This window comes from Pseudophryne corroboree, chromosome 2 (assembly GCF_028390025.1).
Source record: "Pseudophryne corroboree isolate aPseCor3 chromosome 2, aPseCor3.hap2, whole genome shotgun sequence".
NCBI lineage: Eukaryota > Metazoa > Chordata > Amphibia > Anura > Myobatrachidae > Pseudophryne > Pseudophryne corroboree.
The window spans coordinates 754,214,554-754,235,901 of record NC_086445.1 but is presented as its reverse complement, the minus strand read 5'-3'; the positions used below and the strand labels follow the sequence as shown (position 1 = coordinate 754,235,901).

Here is a 21,348-nt window from a genome sequence, read left to right as displayed (position 1 = left end):
CTGAAGAAAAAGGTTTCTTTGTAGCAGGTGCAGCTGAGGGAAGAAAAGGTGACTTACCCGCGGTTGCCGTGGAAATCCACGCATCCAACGCTTCCCCAAAGAGAGCCTGACCTGTGTAGGGTAGGGTCTCCACACCTCTCCTGGATTCCGCGTCGGCAGACCACTGGCACAGCCAAAGTCCTCTGCGGGCTGAAACAGACATGGAAGATATCCCTGCAGCCATCGAACCCAGGTCTTTCATGGATTCCACCATAAATCCTGCAGAATCCTGTATGTTACGTAAAAAACAATTCAACGTCACTTTTATCCATTGCATCCAAATCTTCAAGTAACATGCCTGATCACTTTACTATAGCTTTAGAAATCCATGCACAGGCAATAGTAGGACGTAGTATCGCCCCTCAAGCCGTGTATATGGATTTGAGAGTAGTGTAAATTTTGCGATCAGCCGGTTCTTTTAATGCGGTAGATCCTGGAACAGGAAAAACCACCTTTTTTGAGAGTCTGCAAACAGACGCGTCAACTATGGGTGGGTTTTGTCATTTCTTCCTATCCTCCTCAGGAAAGAGAAAAGCAACTAGAACCTTTCTAGGGATCTGGAATTTTTTCTCCGGGTGTTCCCAGGATTTTTCAAATAGAGCGTTTAATTCATTAGACGCAGGGAAGGTTAGCGAGGCTTTCTTATTGTCAGTGAAGTAAGCCTCCTCAACCTGCTCAGGTGTTGTGTCAGCAATATTCAACACATCTCTAATGGCCTCAATCATCAACTGCACCCCAAATGCAAGAGATGCCACCCCCTGCAGCACATCCGCATCACCGTTTGCCGTGTCAGAATCAGTATCCGTGTCATCTTGCATAATCTGGGCAAGAGCATGTTAGGGGGCCCTGATGGAACAGAACCGGACCAAACTGCCATAGAGTTCTGTAAAACCTGAGTTGCAGTCTCATTCTGTGCAAACCTAGTAGAAATCTGAGAAATCTTACCTTTAAGAGAGGCTAACCAATCAGGCTCCCTTGCAGGGATCTGAGCTAAAACAGTGGAATCCTGATTACATGGAATGGGATCATCCTGAGAGGAAATATTCTCTGCAGCATATGATACAGAGTCCCTAGACATGGCTTTTTGGAGACAACAAACACTCCACACACACACACACACACACACACACACACACACACGGAAAGGGCAGTCAGATTTTCCTTCCCAAAAATGCCAAGAGAGCCACAGAGATTGGAGCCAACCCACACACAGCGCTTTAAGATATAGGGAAGCTCCTACCCAGCGCTTACAGTGCACCTTAATAGGCTACACAGTACACATATATAGCCTCCCCCCTTCTACAACCCCCTGGTACCGTACAAGATAGCTGGAGTTGACTTGGAGGGACAGCTCTCCCTGTCAGCACTTCTCTGGGCAGGAAAATGGCTCTGAACGCTGCTGTGTCCGATCTGATGAGAAGCTCTGCCCTCTTTCATGGCGCTGCTTCCCGCTCTCCTGTAGTTTATACTGGCCTGAGGAATAGTGCTGGCAGCGATCCTGGGACCCTGACAGGCTTGCTGGACAGTGTAGGGTGTAGGCGCTGGCTCAGGGCGCCCCTCACAGTGCTGCTCCATGTACCGCTGAGCCCTGGAGCGCAGGTAGTACTGCGCTCCCTACCCTGTTCCCTCCATCTTTACACCGGCTCCCCGCTTGCCAGGGGGCCGGTGACTAACTCGCCACTAAAGTCTTCTGGCTCTGTAAGGGGGTGGTGGCATGCTGCTGGGGTGAGCCATCCCCTGTGGCGGCGAAAGTTCAATCCCCTCAGGAGCTCAGTGTCCTGTCAGCGGAGATAGTGGCTCATACCCCTCAGGGCGGACACTACTCCCCCCCTTAGTCCCTCGAAGCAGAGAGGCTGTTGCCAGTAAAAAAAACTCCAATGGAGCTCCCCTAGCTGTGACAGGCTCCTCCGGGCACATTTTCTAAACTGAGTCTGGTAGGAGGGGAATAGAGGGAGGAGCCAGCCCACACTCTCAAACTCTTAAAGTACAAGTGGCTCCTAGTGGACCTGTCTATACTCCATGGTACTAATGTGGACCCCAGCATTCTCTAGGACGTAAGAGAAATTAAAGAGTGACCCCACAATTAAAATTGGAAAAGCACTTGAAAATTTGTGCACAGATGTCCTCAATAAGAATATTCTTACTAAAAATGAATTTGACTTTATTAGTATTAGGGATCCATCTATTCCATGTATCTATGTCTTACCTAAGATTCATAAGGACCCCCTCCACCCACCCGGAAGACCCATTATATCTGGTTGTAATAGTATTACTAGCAACTTGTCAGCTTTGGTTGACTCTTATTTACAGCCGCTTGTTGTTCAAACCAAAGCATATCTAAGATACTGGAGATGTGCTACGGAAGGTTATGAACCTTAATTGGAAGGAGAAAGATATATTGTGTAGTGCTGACTCTGTACACAATTACTGATAAAGATGTAGGCATGAAAGCAGTTTCATATTTTCTAGATAAAAGTATTTTAGGTGAAGATCTTAAGAAATATATTTTGTCCAGTATTGAATTTATTTTGGTAAATAATTATTTTCAGTTTGAAGGTACTTTTTATATGCAATGTGGTGGCACTGCCATGGGCATCAGGTTCGCCCCCAGTTACGCCAATCTTTATATGGCGTACTGGGAGGATAAATATATTTGGCGTGATGGCTCCTTGGTGGTGGGCCTGGTATCATGGCAGTGTTTTACTGATGATGTTTTATTTTTTTGGAGCGGTGACGAAGAGTCCCTCACCAATTTTTGTGCAGGATGAAATGATAATACATTCTCAATTAAATTTACATTTTCGTGGAGTTTTTCAGGTTTCTTTTTTGGATTTAAATTTATGCGTAGATAACAGGTGTTTAAAATCAAAAACTTTCAGGAAAGTAACAGACTCTAACAGCTATATAGAGACATTGAGCCAACATCTTTAAAATTAGCTGGATGCAATCCCTTTTGGTCAATTTTCTAGGATCAAAAGGAATGACAAAATATGTGAACAGCAATTAGATGAGGTGTCTGAAAGGTTTGTTGCGAGAGGGTATTCTCCGAGTCTATTAAGTAAAGATAGATCTAAAATTGATTCAGTAAAAAGGACCTGTTAAAAGATAATTCAACAATTAAATTAATGGATGAGAAACATCAATGGTCTTTTATTAGTCAGTTCAATCGACATAAGGAGATTGAGGGTGTTTTTAAAACCAATTGGAAGCTTTTACAACAGGATCCAATATTAGGGAAAGCTTTACCCCTTAATCCATCCTTTATTTATAGGAAAGCCCCGAATTTGAAAAACCATCTTGTAAAAAGTAGTATTGAAACCGAGTACAGACAGAGTAATAGGACAAAAGGCTTTCACCGTTGCAGATGCTGTTTAATGTGCCGCACGGTGAAAACCAAGGATAAGAAATTCACCAGTATTGTGGTTAATGTTAAAACCTTCAATATCAAGGAATTTATTTCCTGCAATTCAAAAAATATTCTATATGTGCTTGAATATGCTTGCGGATTGTTATATGTGGGGAAAACAACTAGACAACTAAAGACTAGGTTGTCGGAACACATATATAACATCCGCTAGTCTTTGGAAACACACTTTTTCAGCACATTTTAAATGTAGGCATAATTCAGATGAATGTTTTATTAAAAACTTTTGGGGAGTCCAACAAATACTCCCGAAAATAAGAACGAGAGATATTGAGAAACGTCTATCTCAAGCTGAGATGCGGTGGATTTACAAGTTGAGAACCCTTGTTCCCAATGGTCTCAACACCGATTTTGAGTTGAAATGCTTTTTGACTTAAATATCTCCTGTATATACATGGTAGCACTTTGCTTAATACCTGTTCTGTACGTTATTGTATATATTTTATTTTGTTTTAATTGTATTATTTTTCCTTTTTGAGCACTTTTTGAAGTGTTTTTATAGTATGAACATTCTTGGATTTGAACGTTTATCTAGTATTTAAGGAAACGTAGGACTAAAAACCGTTACACCATCTCAAGAAAGTCCTCAGGGAAGGAAGCCAGTTGTTTCTGGAAGAAAATGGATAAGGCCGAAATCTGGACCTTTACGGATCCCAAACTCAGGCCCATATCGACACCTGCTTGCAGGAAGAGGAGAAACCGTCCCAGTTGAAACTCCACCGTAGGAAACTTCTTGGATTAACACCAAGATACATACTTTTTCCAAATCTGATGGTAATATTAAGACTTTACTCCTTTCCTAGCCTGAATCAGGGTAGGCATAACCTTGTTCGGAATGCCCTTCCGAGCTAATATCTGGCGTTCAACCTCAATGCCGTCAAACGTAGCCATGGTAAGTCTTGATAAGCGAACGTCCGCTGCTGCAGCAGGTCCTCCCGAAGAGGAAGAGGCCTTGGATCTTCCAGCAGTAGATCCGCGAACCAAGCCCTTCTTGGCCAGTCCGGAGCAATGAGGATTACCTGAACTCGTCTCTTTCTGAGTTTTAGAATCCTTGGAATGAGTGGAAGTGAAGGAAACACGTACACTGACTGGAACACCCACGGAGTCACCAGGGCGTATACCACCACTGCTTGCGGGTCTCTTGACCTGGAACAGTACCTCCGAAGCTTCTTGTTGAGACGGGAGGCCATCATGACTATTTGAGGTACACTCCAAAGATTTGTCACCTCCGTGAACACCTCCGGATGGAGGCCCTACTCTCCTGGATGGAGAGGGTGTCTGCTGAGGAAGTCCGCTTCCCAGTTGTCCACTCCCAGAATGAAGAGTGCTGACAGCACCGTGTGCCTTTCTACCCAGAGGATGATTTTTTTTTACCTCTGACATTGCAGCTGTCGGTTTATGTAGGCCACCGTCGTTACATTGTCCGACTGCACCTGAATGGCCCGATCTTGCAGAAGATGGTGCCGCTTGTAGAAGACTGTTGTAGACGGCTTAGTTCCAGAATGTTGATTGGAAGAATAGATTCCAGGCTTGACCACCTTCCTTGGAAGATCTCCCCTTGGGTGACTGCACCCCAACCTCTGAGACTTGCATCCGTGGTTAGAAGGATCCAGTTCTGAATCCCGAACCTGCGGCCCTCGAGAAGGTGAGTCAATTGTAGCCACCACAAGAGTGAAATCCTGGCTTTTGGTGACAGACGTATCCTCTGGTGCATGTGCAGATGAGATTCCGACCACTTGTCCAGAAGATCCAGTTGGAAGGAACGTGCATGAAATCTTCCGTACTGAAGAGCCTTGTAGGAGGCAACCATCTTCACCAGAAGGCGAATGCACTGATGAACCGAGACCTGGGTAGGCTTCAAGACATCCCAGGTCATAGCTTGGATCAACAACGCCTTTTCCACCGGTAGAAATACCCTCTGCACTTTTGTGTCGAAGATCATCATATGCCAGAACTGCTCAAACTCAAACCTGACTGTCAAAGCATTGAGTGACTATCCTGTTTCTAAACCAATAATCCTAAAGGTTTACACATTTTATCTGTGACAAATAAAATGAATGTATAATTTTCATCACTAAATTGGTAAGAAAGTATATCCGTTTTGTAATTTTTGATTTTCTTTATTCATTTTTATGACTTTGATGATTTGAACATATTTAAGTTCACAATAATGTAGAAATTTAAAAAATTCTAATGGGTTCAAAAACTTTATAGCAGTATTGTGTACTAAAGAAAATGTGTATATCTCCCCATATGTTGAGTCGTTTTTTAATAAAATGCCTGGTATTGAAAAATGAGATTTATGGTAAGAATTTACCGTTGTTAAATCTCTTTCTGCGAGGTACACAGTGAATGACATTGGGGTGTAGAGTAGGATCTTGATCCGAGGCACCAACAGGCTAAAAGCTTTGACTGTTCCCAGAATGCATAGAGCCGCCTCCTCTATAACCTTGCCTCCGTGCACAGGAGCTCAGGTTTTGTTAACCAGTCCAATGCAGTAGCAGGTAAAAGAGATGACAACCGTTAGTAGCCACATACACTACATTCTCAAAACAGGAGAAGGTGTCAGCGGCTAATGCAAACCCGAAGAAGCTAAGTGCATCAGGGTGGGCGCCCTGTGGAGCACAGTGTACCTCGCAGAAAGAGATTTAACAAAGTTCTTACCATAAATCTCGTTTTCTGCTGCGGGGTACACTGGGCTCCACAGGGAATGACTTTGGGGATGTCCTAAAGCAGTTCCTTATGGGAGGGGACACACTGTAGCGGGCACAAGAACCCGGCGTCCAAAGGAAGCATCCTGGGAGGCAGAAGTATCGAAGGCATAGAACCTTATGAACGTGTTCACTGAGGACCACGTTGCCGCCTTGCACAATTGTTCAAGGGTCGCATCAAGACGGGCCGCCCAATAAGGTCCAGAATGGGCCTTAATGGTGGTAGGAGCTGGAAGGCCAGCCTGTACATAAGCATGTCCAATCACCATTCTAATCCATCTGGCCAGGGTCTGCTTGTGAGCAGGCCAGCCACGTTTGTGAAAAACAAACAGTACAAAGAGAGAATTAGACTTCCGAAGGGTAGCAGTTCTCTTCACATAGGTACGGGCTCTCAAAAGACCGCTCTTTGGAAGACAATCCAGTAGAGATAAAGGCCCGGAACCACAATCTCTTGGTAGAGGCAATAGCCAGCAAAAACAATTCCTTAAGAGAAAGCCACTTAAGGTATGCAAATTCAAGAGGCTCAAACGGAGACCCATGCAACACCTCCAGAACCACCGACAAGTACCAAAGAGCCACAGGCGGGGTATAAGGAGGCTGAATCCGCAACACACCGTGAGTGAACGTATGCACATCAGGTAAAGTCGCAATTTTTCTCTGGAACCAAACCGACAAGGCAGAAATATGAACCTTGATGGAGGCCAGACGAAGGCCCAATTCCAGGCCCTGTTGTAGAAAGGCCAAAAGTTTGGCCGTACTAAACTTGTAAGCGTCATAATTGTTAGAAGCGCACCAAGCAAAGTAAGAATTCCAGACCCTATGGTAGATCCGAGCAGAAGCTTGTTTCCGGGCCTTCAACATGGTTTGAATGACCGCCTCAGAAAATCCTTTGGCCCTTAAGACGGAAGCTTCAAGAGCCACGCCGTCAAAGCCAACTGGGCTAAATCCTGAACGAGGAGATCTGGGCGCCGTGGAAGTAGAAGGGGACGCTCTATCGAGAAACCCTGAAGGTCTGAGAACCAATGCCGTCTGGGCCATGCGGGAGCGATCAGAAGTAGGATTCCTCTTTCTTGCTTGAACTTCCTTATTACTCTGGGCAGGAGTGACAGCAGAGGGAACACATACGGCTGGTGAATGTTCCATGGATTTGCCAGTGCTTCCACGAACGCTGCTTGAGGATCCCTTGTCCTTGCTCCAAAGCACGGAACCTTGTGATTGTGTCGAAATGCAATCAGGTTCACATCTGGAATGCCCCAACTGTCCATGAGGCGTTGAAAGACTTCTGGATGGAGGCTCCACTCTCCGGCGTGTACGTCCTGACAACTGAGAAAGTCCGCTTCCCAGTTTAGGACCCCCGGAATAAATACTGCCAGTATGGCTGGCAGATGGCGTTTCGCACACTGAAGAATCCGTGATACTTCCCTCATTGCCATGCGGTTTCGAGTGCCGCCTTGATGATTGATGTATGCGACTGTGGTTGCATTGTCTGACTGTACTTGAACAGGTCTGTGCTGTAGTAAATGATGGGCCAAGTTCAGTGAGTTGAACACCACCCGTAATTCCAGAATATTTATCGGGAGGAGAGACTCCTCCTTGGTCCACCGACCCTGAAGGAAGTGTTGCTCCAACACTGCGCCCCAAACTCTCAGACTGGCATCCGTCATCAGAAGAACACAGTTGGAGATCCAGAAGGGTCAACCACTGCTCAATCGTTGGTCCCGAAGCCACCAGCTCAGTGACAGACGGACCTCCGGAGACAAGGAGATCATGTGAAATCTGATCTGGTGAGGCAGGCCGTCCCACTTGGCAAGAATCACCTTCTACAAAGGGCGGGAATAGAATTGAACGTACTCCACCATGTCGAAAGCTGACACCATGAGATCTAGCACTTGCATCGCCGAATGTATTGAGACTTGCGGACAAGATAGGAAGCATCGAAACCTGTTCTGAAGCTTCAGGACTTTCTCCTGAGACAGGAACAACCTCTGGTTGTGAGTGTCAAACAACGCCCCCAGGTGCACCATGCTCTGAGCAGGGACCAGGGAAGTTTTCTTCCAGTTGATGAGCCACCCGTGGGCTTGCAGAAACTGGATAGTCAGATCCAGATAGCGTAGTAGAATTTCTGGGGAATTTGCCAGGATCAACAAGTCATCCAGGTATGGTAGGATCCTGACCCCTTGACAGCGAAGTACAGCTGTCATTACCGCCATGACCTTGGTAAAGACTCACAGAGCCGTGGTCAAACCAAAAGGTAACGCCCAAAATTGGTAATGGAGGTTGCCAACTGCAAACCTCAGGTATTGCTGATGCGACATTGCAATAAGAAAATGCAGGTAAGAAACCTGAATGTCAGGAGACCATATAATCCCCAGGTTCCAAGGCCAGAACAATAGAGCAAAGAGTTTCCATATAAAACTTGGAGACCCTCACAAATTTGTTCAAGGACTTGAGGTTGAGAATGGGCCGGGAGGACCCATTCGGTTTCGGGACTAGGAACAGTGGTGAATAGTACCCCTTGCCTCTCTGAGCCAGAGGCACCTGTACTACCACTACTGTGTCCAGGAGGGTCTGTACCACCGAATGCAGAGTGTTTGCATTTGTCTGGTCCGACGGGACATCTGTCTGGCAAAATCGATGAGGGGGTCGGTTTTTGAAGGATATGGCATAACCTCGAGTGACGACTTCCTGTACCCAGGAAGTGGTCCTCAACCATTCCTGGGTATACCCTAGAAGTCGGACCCCCACCCTGGGATCCCCCAGAAGGAAGTCCGCACCGTCATGCGGCAGGCTTGTCAGTCTTGGAAGCAGGCTGACGGGCAGCCCAGGCCCGTTTGGGTTTGGGCTTAGTAGGTTTGGAAGTGCGAGCCTGTTTCAGGTACGCCTGACCCTTTGCTTTCCCTGAAGGACGAAAGGAGCGAAAGGAAGTACTCTTAGCCTTCGGTACAGAAGGAGCAGTACTAGATAGACATGCTGTTTTAGCAGAAGCTAAGTCAGTCACTATCTTGTTGAGGTCTTCTCCAAAAAGAATGTCTCCCTTAAAAGGGAGCACCTCCAGGGTTTTCTTAAGAGTCCAGATCCAGGGACCAGGACCGCAGCCAGAGAATCCGGCGAGCCAGTATGGATGTAGTAGAAGCCTTGGCAGCCAGAATACCAGCAGCAGAAGACGCCTCCTTAACGTAACGAGAAGCTGTGACAATATATGATAGACATTGTCTAGCATGATCAGAAGCATTGGAAGACATTTCAGCTTCCAACTCCTGAGCCCACGCTTCAATAGCCTCTGCAGCCTAAGTCGCTGCAATGGTGGGCTGATGCGCAGCAGAAGTTAGAGTGTGAATCGCCTTTAAACAACCCTCCACACGCTTATCTGTTGGTTCTTTCAGAGACGTGACGGTAGTTACAGGCAGAGTAAAGGATACCAACAGCCGCGCCACCTGCGAATCCACTGGCGGGGGTGTCTCCCAATTTTTTCTTAGCTCTGCCGTGAGGGAATAGCGAATCAGCATCTTCCTGTGAGGCGTGAATTTCTTTTCTGGATTTTACCAGGATTCCTGACGTATGTCAACTAAATGGTCAGAATGAGGTAAAACTTGTTTAACTACTTTCTGATGTTTAATCCTGTCCGGTTTCTTAGGGGCAGCATCCGGCTCTGGGTCATCAGTAATTTGAAGAATTAGCCTGATAGCCTCCAACAAGTCAGGAACATCCACCTGTGAAACAGATTCCCCATCAGAAGAATCTGGATCAGAATCTGTGGGGTCAGTATATACGCCATCCTCATCAGACGAGGTGTCTGTGACGTTGGTGGATTGTGAAGAAGTAATAGCCCGCTTAGAGGACCCTGTGGTCTTAGGCGGGCGAGGGTTAGATTTCTGTATAGTCAGTGATTGGTTCAATTGCTGTAACTGAGAGGACAGTTGATCTGCCCATGGCAGATTAACCGTAGGGACTATAAGCGGTTGTACCGGCACAGGTGATCCCATAGGGGGCGCAAGTCTAGTTACTAGCGTACTCAAGAGCGTGCAAAAAGTAGCCCAAGGCGGGTCGTTTTGAACCCACGTTACTACGGTCCCACTGGGGGATAAGGAACCCCCAGAACCAGAACCCTCAGCTGCTATATTCTCCTCAAACATGTCTGAAGCATCACCACCACGCAATGTGGGATCAGCCCCAGCTCCGTCGCCCCTTGTAGCTGACATATCTGAAAGCTCAATGCAAGGCAACCCAGTACAATATCAGCAGCACAATACCTGACAAGAAACCCCCTGTGTAGTGTATTTGCACAAACAGAGAATTCCAGAGGTATATGGTGACTAAAATTCACAGAGAAACATACACAATAAGTATATCTTGTGAAACACCTATATTAGATAATAACCCTGACGCACATAGCCCTCTCAGATTATAGAATATAGGGATAGCAAACTGAGTGAGATACACGAAATGGAGGTCACACAGCAGCTATATGCACACACACAGAGTCACATTGAACAATGCAGAAATTATGACATGCAATAAAACTGCACTGGACTAGCAATACAGAGTAATACTAAGTATAGCTATACACTCAAGAGATATAACAATGCACAGTAAAGACTGGATGTATATCACAGGGTACTTGTACTACATAACCCTGACTAAATGCACTCTCTTAACTAACACTGTCAGCAGACATGTAGAATACTTAAGTGTCCTGTAAAATGCACAGCGCTGACATGCAGGTGGCTTTACAGAGGAGGATTTGCCCAAACATTCCCAGAATCAGCTCAGCTTGTCCTAATTGCGCCCAAACGCTGACAGGGAGTGAGGGAGAGAGAGATATGCAGCTCCAGGGCAGGAACATTTACTCTAAATGGCACCCTGGGGCTGGGGGAGGGGCTACAGGTCAAAGCCTTATTCCCCTGCTGGACTTCGCCACCGGGTACTGTGGGCTATATAATAAAAGTTTTTTAATAAAACCGACCTATGTCCTTGCCCTGGTGGTCTAGTGAGGTCCCTGTACTGCCACAGTGTCCACGCCAGCGTGCCGGATCGCGATTTCCTGCGGGTCCCGCCTGGGGTCCCTCTTACCTCCTCCCTGTGTGCGGCCACACGATCCAGGAGGGCAGCGGTGGTGTGTATGACTGATGAAGAAGAACCGGAGCCTCCGCTGTAAGTACCCGGAAACCCGGAGTATACAGTGCCGCTGGGGGAGGTGATGGAGCTGCAGCAGATGTCTGACTGACATCTAACACAGTGCCTCTGCTGCAGCCCTTTAAGTCTTTATTTTTCACTTTAAAAGCTCTTCTCAGGGCTGCTGGAGCAGCCCCCTGTTGTATGTTTGCACTGCATAGCACCAACTACAAAACTGAGCTCCTGTGCATGGAGGCGGGGTTATAGAGGAGGCGGCGCTATGCATTCTGGGAACAGTCAAAGCTTTTAGCCTGTTGGTGCCTCGGATCAAGATCCTACTCTACACCCCAATGTTATTCCCTGTGGAGCACAGTGTACCCCGCAGCAGAAATATTGATTTTGGTTCTTTTAGAACCATACATTCGCCCATTACGGCCCATTTGTCCATTTTAAACTATAATATTGCAGAGTATGGACAGGGTTACATTAGTTTTCCATAAAAAAGAATTGCAAAATGAGCTTTTGGATAAGATAAATATGTAACTGACAATACATGTAACTGGTAGCACGTAGCAAGTGCCAACAACTGATAAATCATCTACAATTTGCAATCACAAAAATATATGACGGAGTAGAAAACACTGTATTGTTATACATACATGCATCAGCTTTCTCTGCAGCTCGGTCACATGTATCCTTAAGAAGATTACACAAATGCCTTGTTGCATTGCTTCTACAAAGAAGAAGTTACAAAAAATAAGCATATAATTTACTATTTGAATAATTATCTGCATAACGGAACTGCAATTCAGCATGAATGAAAAGGAGTATTAAGCTCTAGATCAAAATAAGTAAATGGTGAGAATTTGGGCTATTTGAAAAAGAAATATGCTTCAGCGGCTGGTAAAAAGGAGAACTGTAATGAACACCATAATATGATAAAACAATAAGATAAGATTAAGCAGTAAATTTGTGGCATAGTAATTAGAGTATATGCAGATGGTGTTAATTATATGTAGAAAAATTATGTAGGTCTGGTGTGGATTATAAAAGGAGATTTATGGTAGACTTACCATTGTTAAATCTCTTTCTGCGAGGTACACTGGGTTTCACAGAGAATACATTGGGGTGTAGAGATGGATCTTGATCCAGAGGCACCAACAAGCAAAAGCTTTAGACTGTGCCAGAATGCATTGTGGGGCCTCCTCTATAACCCCGCCTCCAGGCACTGTGAGCTCAGTTTTGTTAACCAGTCCAATGCAGAAGCAGGTAAAAGAGAAGGCAGATGGTAGTCACATAGAACCACGTTCTCACGACAGGAGATGGGACTAGCGGCTAATGCCATACAAACAGGGTCGGACTGGCCCACAGGGGTACCAGGGAAACCACCGGTAGGCCCCACTGCCTGAGGGCCCAATCCTTCCTCTAGGGATCAGGTTCAAGACTGTGCACTTGTATTATACATGGTAGATATGTTGCATTACACTGCACTAAACTATTGTGTATTTCAAGCCTCTGTGGAGGCTGGCCACACCCCCTTTGTAGGCTCACCACACCCCTAAGAATGGGCCCCTATCACTGCATTCCCCGGTGGGCCCATCATGCCCCAGTCCGACACTGCATACAAACCCAAACAAGCTAAGTGCGTCAGGGTGGGCGCCGTGTGGAACTAAATGTACCTTGCAGAAAGAGATTTAACCACGGTAAGTCTACCATAAATCTACTTTTCTGCAGCAGGGTACACTGTGTTCCACAGGGAATACATCGGGTAGGTCCTAAAGCAGTTCCTCAAGGGAGGGGATGCACCTTAGCGGGTATGAGAACCCGGCATCCAAAGGAAGCATCCTGGGAGGCGGAAGTATCAAAGGCATAGAACCTATTAAACGTGTTCACTGAGGACCATGTAGCTGCCTTGCACAATTGTTCTGCGGACACGCCACAACGGGCTGCCCAAGAGGGTCCAACAAAGCGAGTAGAATGGACTTTAATAGCAGCAGGAGCTGGGAGACCAGCCTGCGCATAAGCTTGCGCAATCACCATTCTAATCCATCTGGCCAAGGTTTGCTTATTCGCAGGCCACCCTTGTTTGTGGAGACCAAACAGTACAAAGAGGGTAACTGACATCCTGATAGACGCAGCCCTCTCCAAATATATACAGAGAGCCCGTACCACATCCAAAGACCGTGCTTTGGAGGAAAATTCAGAACGGATGAAGGCTGAAACCACAATCTCTTGATTGAGGTGAAAAGATGACAACACCTTAGGAAAAAAGCTGGGCGAGTTCTAAGAACTGCCTGGTCACGATGAAATATCAAAAATGGGGGGACGACAGGACAAAGCGCCTAAGTCTGACACCCTTCTAGGAGAGGCAATAGCCAGCAGAAACAGGACCTTGGCTGTGAGCCATTTAAGGTCCACTGACTCAACAGGTTCAAATTCAGGACAACAGACAAATCCCATGGAGCAACAGGAGGGACAAAGAGTCAAAGTATGAACGTCAGGAATAAACGCAATTTTTCTCTGAAACCATACCAACAAGGCAGGGATATGAACCTTGAGGGAGGAAAGACGAAGGCCTAAGTCCAGGCCTTGTTGCAGAAAACCCAGAAGTCTGGAAGTACTGAACTCGTAAGCCTCGTAATTCTTAGCAGCTCACCAGGTGAACTAAGATTTCCAGATCCTATAATCCGCACAGATGCCGATTTGCGGGCCTTCAGCATAGTTTGGATGACCACTTCGGAGAATCTTTAGACCCTCAGGAGTAAAGCTTCAAGAGCCACACCGTCAAAGCCAGTCTGGCCAGGTCTGGAAAGACACAAGGGCCCTGAACGAGGAGGTCTGGGCGTTGAGGAAGTAGAAGAGGACGATCTATCGATAGACCCTGCAGGTCTGAGAACCAATGCAGTCTGGGCCACGCTGGAGCAACTGCAAGTAGTATTCTTCCTTCTTGTTTGAACTTCCGTAGTACCCTGGGCAGGAGTGACACTGGAGGTAACACATAGGGCAGCTGAAAGTTCCATGGAACTGCCAGTACGTCCACGAACGCTGCTTGAGGATCCCTGGTTCTTGATCCGAAGACCGGAACTTTGTGATTGTGTCGAGACACCATCAGGTCTACATCTGGTAGGCCCCACTTGTTCACTAGGAGTTGAAAGACTTCTGGATGATGACTCCACTCTCCGGCTTGCACGTCCTGTTGACTGAGGAAATCACCTTTGAGGACTCCCGGAATGAACACTGCCGATATTGCCAGCAGATGGCATTCCGTCCAAAAAAGGATTTTTGACACTTCCATCATTGCCATGAGGCTTCGAGTGCCACCTTGATGGCTTATGTATGCCACCGTGGCGGCGTTGTCTGACTGTACTTGAACAGGCCTGTTCTGTATCAGAGGCAGGGCGAGAGACAAAGCACTGAACACCGCCCGCAAATCCAGAATGTTTATCAGGAGGAGTGATTCCTCCATGGTTCATCGACCATGGAAAGAGTGTTGCTCCAACACCGCGCCCCAACCCCTCAGACTGGCGTTTGTAGTCAGTAGGACCCAGTTGGGGATCCAGAAGGGACAACCCCTGTTCAACTTCTGGTCCTGTAGCCATCAGGTCAGCGACAGACGAACCTTCGGAGTCAAGGAGATCATTTGAGACCTGATCCAATGAGGCATGCCATTCCACTTGGAAAGGATTAACCTCTGTAGAGGGCGGAAATGGAATTGAGCGTACTCTACCATGTCAAAACCCGACACCATGAGGCATAGTACTTTCATCGCCGAGTGTATCGACACTCTTGGGCAAGAGAGGAAGTATCTGATCATGTCCTGAAGTTTCAGGACCTTCTCTGGAGACAGAAAACCAGTTTTATGGTAAGAATTTACATTTGTTAAAACTCTTTCTGCGAGGTACACTGGGCTCCACAAGAAATGGACAATGGGGTGTAGAGTAGGATCTTGATACGAGGCACCAACAGGCTCAAAGCTTTTACTGTTCCCAGAATGCATAGCGCCGCCTCCTATATCACCCCGCTTCCCTGCACAGGATCTCAGTTTTTAGTTAACCAGTCCAATGCAGTAGCAGGAAAAGAGACGACAACGGTTAGTAGCCACAACACCGCAATCTCACGACAGGAGACGTGTCAGCGGCTAATGCCATACCAACCCAAAGAAGCTAAGTTCATCAGGGTGGGCGCCTTGTGGAGCCCAGTGTACCTCGCAGAAAGAGTTTTAACTAAGGTAAGTTCTTACCATAAAACTCGTTTTCTGCTGCGGGGTACACTGGGCTCCACAAGGAATGGACAATGGGGATGTCCTAAAGCAGTTCCTTATGGGAGGGTACGCACTATAGCGGGCACAAGAACCCGGCGTCCAAAGGAAGCATCCTGGGAAGCGGCAGTATCGAAGGCATAGAACCTTTTGAACGTGTTCACAGAGGACCTTGTAGCCGCCTTGCACAATTGTTCAAGGGTCGCACCACGTTGGGCCGCCCAAGAAGGTCCAACAGACCGAGTAGAATGGGCATTAATGTGACCAGGAGCAGTGAGACCAGCCTTCACATAAGCATGTGCAATCACCATTCTAATCCATCTGGCCAGAGTTTGCTTGTGAGGAAGCCAGCCCCGTTTGTGAAACCCAAACACAACAAAAGGATAATCATATTTCCTATAGTATATCCGAGCAGAAGCCGGTTTCCGGGCCCGCAACATAGTTGGAATGACTGCCTCAGAAAACCCTTTAGCCCTTAAGACGGAAGCTTCAAGAGCCACGCCGTCAAAGACAGCCGGGCTAGGTCCTGGTAGACACAGGGGCCCTGAACGAGGAGGTCTGAACGTTGTGGAAGTAGAATTGGACGCTCTGACGATAGGCCTTGCAGGTCTGAGAAACAGTGCCGTCTGGGCCACGCTGGAGCTATGAGAAGCAGAATTCATTTTTCTTGCTTGAACTTCCGAATTACCCTTGGCAGGACTGACACCAGAGGGAACACGTACGGCAGCCGAAACCTCCACGGTACCGCCAGCGCATCCACGAATGCTGCTTGAGGATCCCTTGTCCTTGCTCCGAAGACCGGAACCTTGTGATTGTGTCGAGACGCCATCAGATCTACGTCTGGAAAGCCCCACCTTTCCACTAGGAGGTGAAACACTTCTGGATGGAGGCCCCATTCGCCGGCATGCACGTCCTGACGACTGAGAAAGTCCGCTTCCCAATTCAGGACTCCCGGAATGAATATTGCCGATATGGACGGTAGATGGCGTTCTGCCCACTGTAGAATCCGTGAGACTTCCTTCATTGCTAGGCGGCTTTGAGTGCCGCCTTGATAATTTATGTAAGCCACTGTGGTGGCGTTGTCCGACTACTTGAACAGGATGGTTCTGAATTAAATGCTGGGCTAGGTTCAAGGCATTGAAGACCGCCCGCAACTCCAGAATATTGATCAAGAGGAGGGACTCCTCCTTGGTCCACCGCCCCTGAAGGGAGTGCTGCTCCAGCACCGCGCCCCAACCTCTTAGACTGGCATCTGCCGTCAACAAATAGTTGTTGGTCCCAGAGCCACCAGAGCAGCGACAGACGGACCTCCGGAGTCAATGAGATCATTTGAGACCTGATCCGGTGAGGCGTCCCATTTGGCTAGTATCAGCCTCTGGAGAGGGCGAGATTGAAATTGAGCGTACTCCACCATGTCGAATGCTGACACCGTGAGGCCCAGCACCTGCATCACCGAATGTATCGACACTTGCGGACGAGATAGGAAGCAACGAATCCTGTCCTGAAGTTTCAGAACTTTCTCCTGAGACAGGAACAACCACTGGTTGTGAGTGTCCAATAGTGCTCCCAGATGCACCATGCTCTGAGCAGGGATCAGGGATGACTTCTTCCAGTTGATGAGCCACCCGTGGGCTTGCAGAAACGGACCGTCACATCTAGATGACGCAGGAGAAGTTCTGGGGAATTTGCCAGGATTAACAAGTCGTCCAAATACGGCAGTATCCTGACCCCTTGACGGCGGAGTACCAACGTCATCACCGCCATGACTTTTGTAAAGACTCGCGGAGCCGTTGTTAACCAAAAGGTAACGCCCGAAACTTGTAATGACAGCTGCCAATCGCAAATCTCAGGTATTGCTGATGAGACAATGCTATAGGAATATGCAGGTAAGCATCCTGTATATCCAGGGAGACCATGAAGTCCCCAGGTTCCAAGGCCAGAACTATAGAGCGAAGGGTTTCCATCCGGAACTTTGAAACCTTCACAAACCTGTTCAATGCCTTGAGGTTGAGAATGGGCCGGGAGGACCCATTCGGTTTCGGGACTAGAAACAGCGGAGAATAGTACCCCCGGCCCCTCTGCGCAAGAGGCACCTGTACTACGACTCCTGTATCCAGGAGGGTCTGTACCACCGAATGTAGAGTGTTTGCCTTTGTCTTGTCCAACGGGACATCTGTCTGACAAAATCGATGAGGGGGTGCAAAGAATAAATTACCAAGGTAATTTGTCCGGCGCTGTTAAGAAGATATGCTTATCCTTTTCAGCTGCTGTTTAAAGGGATAGTTAGTCCCTGAATGAATGATAGGAATAGAGATATACACAGCGCTAACAAAAAACTGGATATGGAAAATTAATAATCACAATTTATTATAAAACATTGTTGCAACAACTAAATTCATGTATAAAAGAGACATTACTTTGTCAATATAAAAGATATATATATAGGGCAGGCACAGCAATTTTGTTTGATAAATTACCACACGAGGAAGCCGAATAAGTACACTGGTATGGGTCCTTGGAATAGTAGCCACAGTCCTAGGGTGCAGTTTTCAGTGCTAGCAGATAGAGTCCAAATGTGAAGGCAGATCTTTGTGATGTTTGATCCGGACTAGATTGAGTCCTGTTTAGTTGCTGGATCTTTTTGCGCCTTATGGACATCCGCTGTTTTTCCCAATTCGCTGGTGGACTTCTAGGCTGATTTCCAAGTGTCACTTGGAAATCAGCCTAGAAGTCCACCAGCGAATTGGGAAAAACAGCGGATGTCCATAAGGCGCAAAAAGATCCAGCAACTAAACAGGACTCAATCTAGTCCGGATCAAACATCACAAAGATCTGCCTTCACATTTGGACTCTATCTGCTAGCACTGAAAACTGCACCCTAGGACTGTGGCTACTATTCCAAGGACCCATACCAGTGTACTTATTCGGCTTCCTCGTGTGGTAATTTATCAAACAAAATTGCTGTGCCTGCCCTATATATATATCTTTTATATTGACAAAGTAATGTCTCTTTTATACATGAATTTAGTTGTTGCAACAATGTTTTATAATAAATTGTGATTATTAATTTTCCATATCCAGTTTTTTGTTAGCGCTGTGTATATCTCTATTCCTAAAATCGATGAGGGGGTCGGTTTTTGAAGGCTATGGCGTAACCTCGAGTGACGACTTCCCGTACCCCAGGCATCTGAAGTGGTCTTCAACCATTCCTGGGTATACCCTAGAAGCCGGCCCCCAACCCTGGGATCCCCCAGAGGGAGGCTCGCCCCGTCATGCGGCAGGCTTATCTGTCTTGGAAGCTGGCTGATGGGCCGCCCAGGCTCTTTTGGGCTTAGGCTTACCAGCAGTGCCGTTTCTAGTGGCGTGCGAGCCGTGCAACCACACGGGGCGCCCGCCGCAGCACTTTGTGTGTCCTCATCTCCGGAGTTTCGCGGAATGACGAGTTTGCGTCGAGTTTGCGTCGTACTGTGTAAAATGGGGGCACCTGCCTGCGTACTGTGTAAAATGGGGATATCTGCCTGCCGCACTGTATAATATGGGGATACCTGTCTGCCGCACTGTGTAAAATGGGGATATCTGCCTGCCGCACTGTGTAAAATGGGGACACCTGCCTGCCGTACTGTGTAAAATGGGGGCACGTGCCTGCCGCGCTGTGTAAAATGGGGATACCTGCCTGCCGCACTGTGTAAAATGGGGATACCTTCCTGCCGCACTGTGTAAAATGGGGATACTTTCCTGCCGCACTGTGTAAAATGGGGATACCTGCCTTCCGCACTGTGTAAAATGGGGGCACCTGCCTGCGTACTGTGTAAAATGGAGATATCTGCCTGCCGCACTGTGTAAAATGGGGGCACCTGCCTGCGTACTGTGTAAAATGGGGATATCTGCCTGCCGAACTGTGTAAAATGGGGATATCTGCCTGCCGTACTGTGTAAAATGGGGATACCTGCCTGCCGCACTTTGTAAAATGGGAGCACCTGCCTGGGTACTGTGTAAAATGGGGATATCTGCCTACCGTACTGTGTAAAATGGGGATACCTGCCTGCCGCACTGTGTAAAATGGGGATACCTGCCTGCCGGACTTTGTAAAATGGGGACACCTGCCTGCCGCGCTGTGTTCAATGGGGACACCTGCCTGCCGCGCTGTGTAAAATGGGGACACTTGCCTGCTGTAATGTGTAAAATGGGGACTTCTTATTTTTATTTTTTCCCCCCTGTGGTGGGCGTGATGATATCAGACGAGGCCACAGCCACTTTAATGAGACCACGCCCATTTTAATCAGGCCACACACCCTTGTCAGGAGCGCGCACATGCTTTTTCTTTTTATAGCTATATGGGGGGGGCACGCAATTTTTTTTTATAGCAATGGGGGGGGGGGCGCATTTTGAAATCTCGCACTGGGAGCCAAATTGTCTAGAATCGGCCCTGCTTACCAGGTTTGGAAGTGCGGGCCTGCTTGTTGTACGCCTGACCTTTTGCTTTACCTGAAGGACGAAAGGAAGTACCTTTAGCCTTCGACACAGAAGGAGCAGTACTTGGCAGACAGGCAGTTTTGGCAGTAGTCAAGTCAGCCACAATCTTATTTAAATCCTCCCCAAACAGAATATCTCCCTTAAAAGGGAGTACCTCCAGGGTTTTTCTAGAGTCCAGATCCACAGACCAGGATCTCAGCCACAATATCCGGTGAGCAAGGACTGACGTAGTAGAGGCCTTGGCTGCCAGGATACCGGCATCAGAAGCCGCCTCTTTAATATAACGAGAAGCTGTGACAATATAAGACAAGCATTGTCTAGCATGGTCAGAGGAGATTTCAGCATCAAACTCCAAGGCCCATGCTTCAATGGCCTCTGCAGCCCAAGTAGCTGCAATAGTGGGCCTTTGTGCAGCACCCGTGAGGGTGTAAATCGCTTTCAGACAACCCCCCACACGTTTATCCGTAGGATCTTTTAGAGACATGACGGTGGTGACCGGTAGAGCAGAGGAAACCACCATCCTAGCCACATGTGAGTCCACTGGAGGAGGCGTTTCCCAATTCTTAGACAGCTCCGGCGCGAGGGGATAGCGAGCCAGCATCTTCTTTTGAGGCACAAACTTCGTACCCGGGTTTTCCCAGGGTTCCTGACGTATATCAATAAGGTGGTCAGAGTGAGGTAAAACTTGTTTAATCACCTTCTGACGCTTGAACCGATCTGGTTTCTTAGGAGGAACGGATGGCTCGGGATTATCCGTAATCTGTAAAATTTACTTAATAGCCTCCAAAAGATCAGGAACATCCACATGTGAACCACCCTCCCCCATCAGCCGTATCTGAGTCGGAACCTGTGGGGTCAGTGTAAGTGCCGTCTTCATCCAACGAGGTGACAGTGACAGCAGTGGATTGTGAGGAGACAAGCGCTCACTTAGAGGACCCCTTGGACGTAGGCAAGCGACGGTCAGACTTTTTAGTAGTCAGGGACAGGTTCAACTTCTTTATTTGAGCAGATAAATTGTCCGCCAACGGCGGGTTAGCTGCAGGGACCACAAACGGTTGCACCGGCATTGAGGGTCCCATAGGGTGTGTTAGTTTATGAACTAGCGTATGCAGAAGCGTGGAAAAAGCGTCCAACGGCGGGTCATTATTTGCCCCCGTTGCCACCGTCCCACTGGGGGGCAAGTCCCCAGAACCAGAGCCCAAAGCTGCTATATTCTCCTCATAGGTATCTGCGGCTTCAGCAACACCGGCAGTGTGTTCAGCCCCAGAACCGTTACCCTCAGAAGCAGACATGATATAACTTGCAGTATCAGGTAACACAGTACAATTTAT

The 21,348-nt window shown here is 47.5% G+C and overlaps 1 protein-coding gene across 1 annotated transcript in view; it reads right to left on the bottom strand.

Moving 5' to 3' along the window:
* The window catches only part of SYCP1 (synaptonemal complex protein 1), a 1,049,791-nt gene that overhangs the window by 584,442 nt on the left and 444,001 nt on the right, over positions 1-21,348 (bottom strand). Inside the window, exon 7 of the mRNA XM_063955446.1 lies at positions 11,946-12,019. Within this exon, the coding sequence (XP_063811516.1) occupies positions 11,946-12,019 (74 nt within the window). The remainder of the gene's footprint in view (positions 1-11,945; positions 12,020-21,348) is intronic.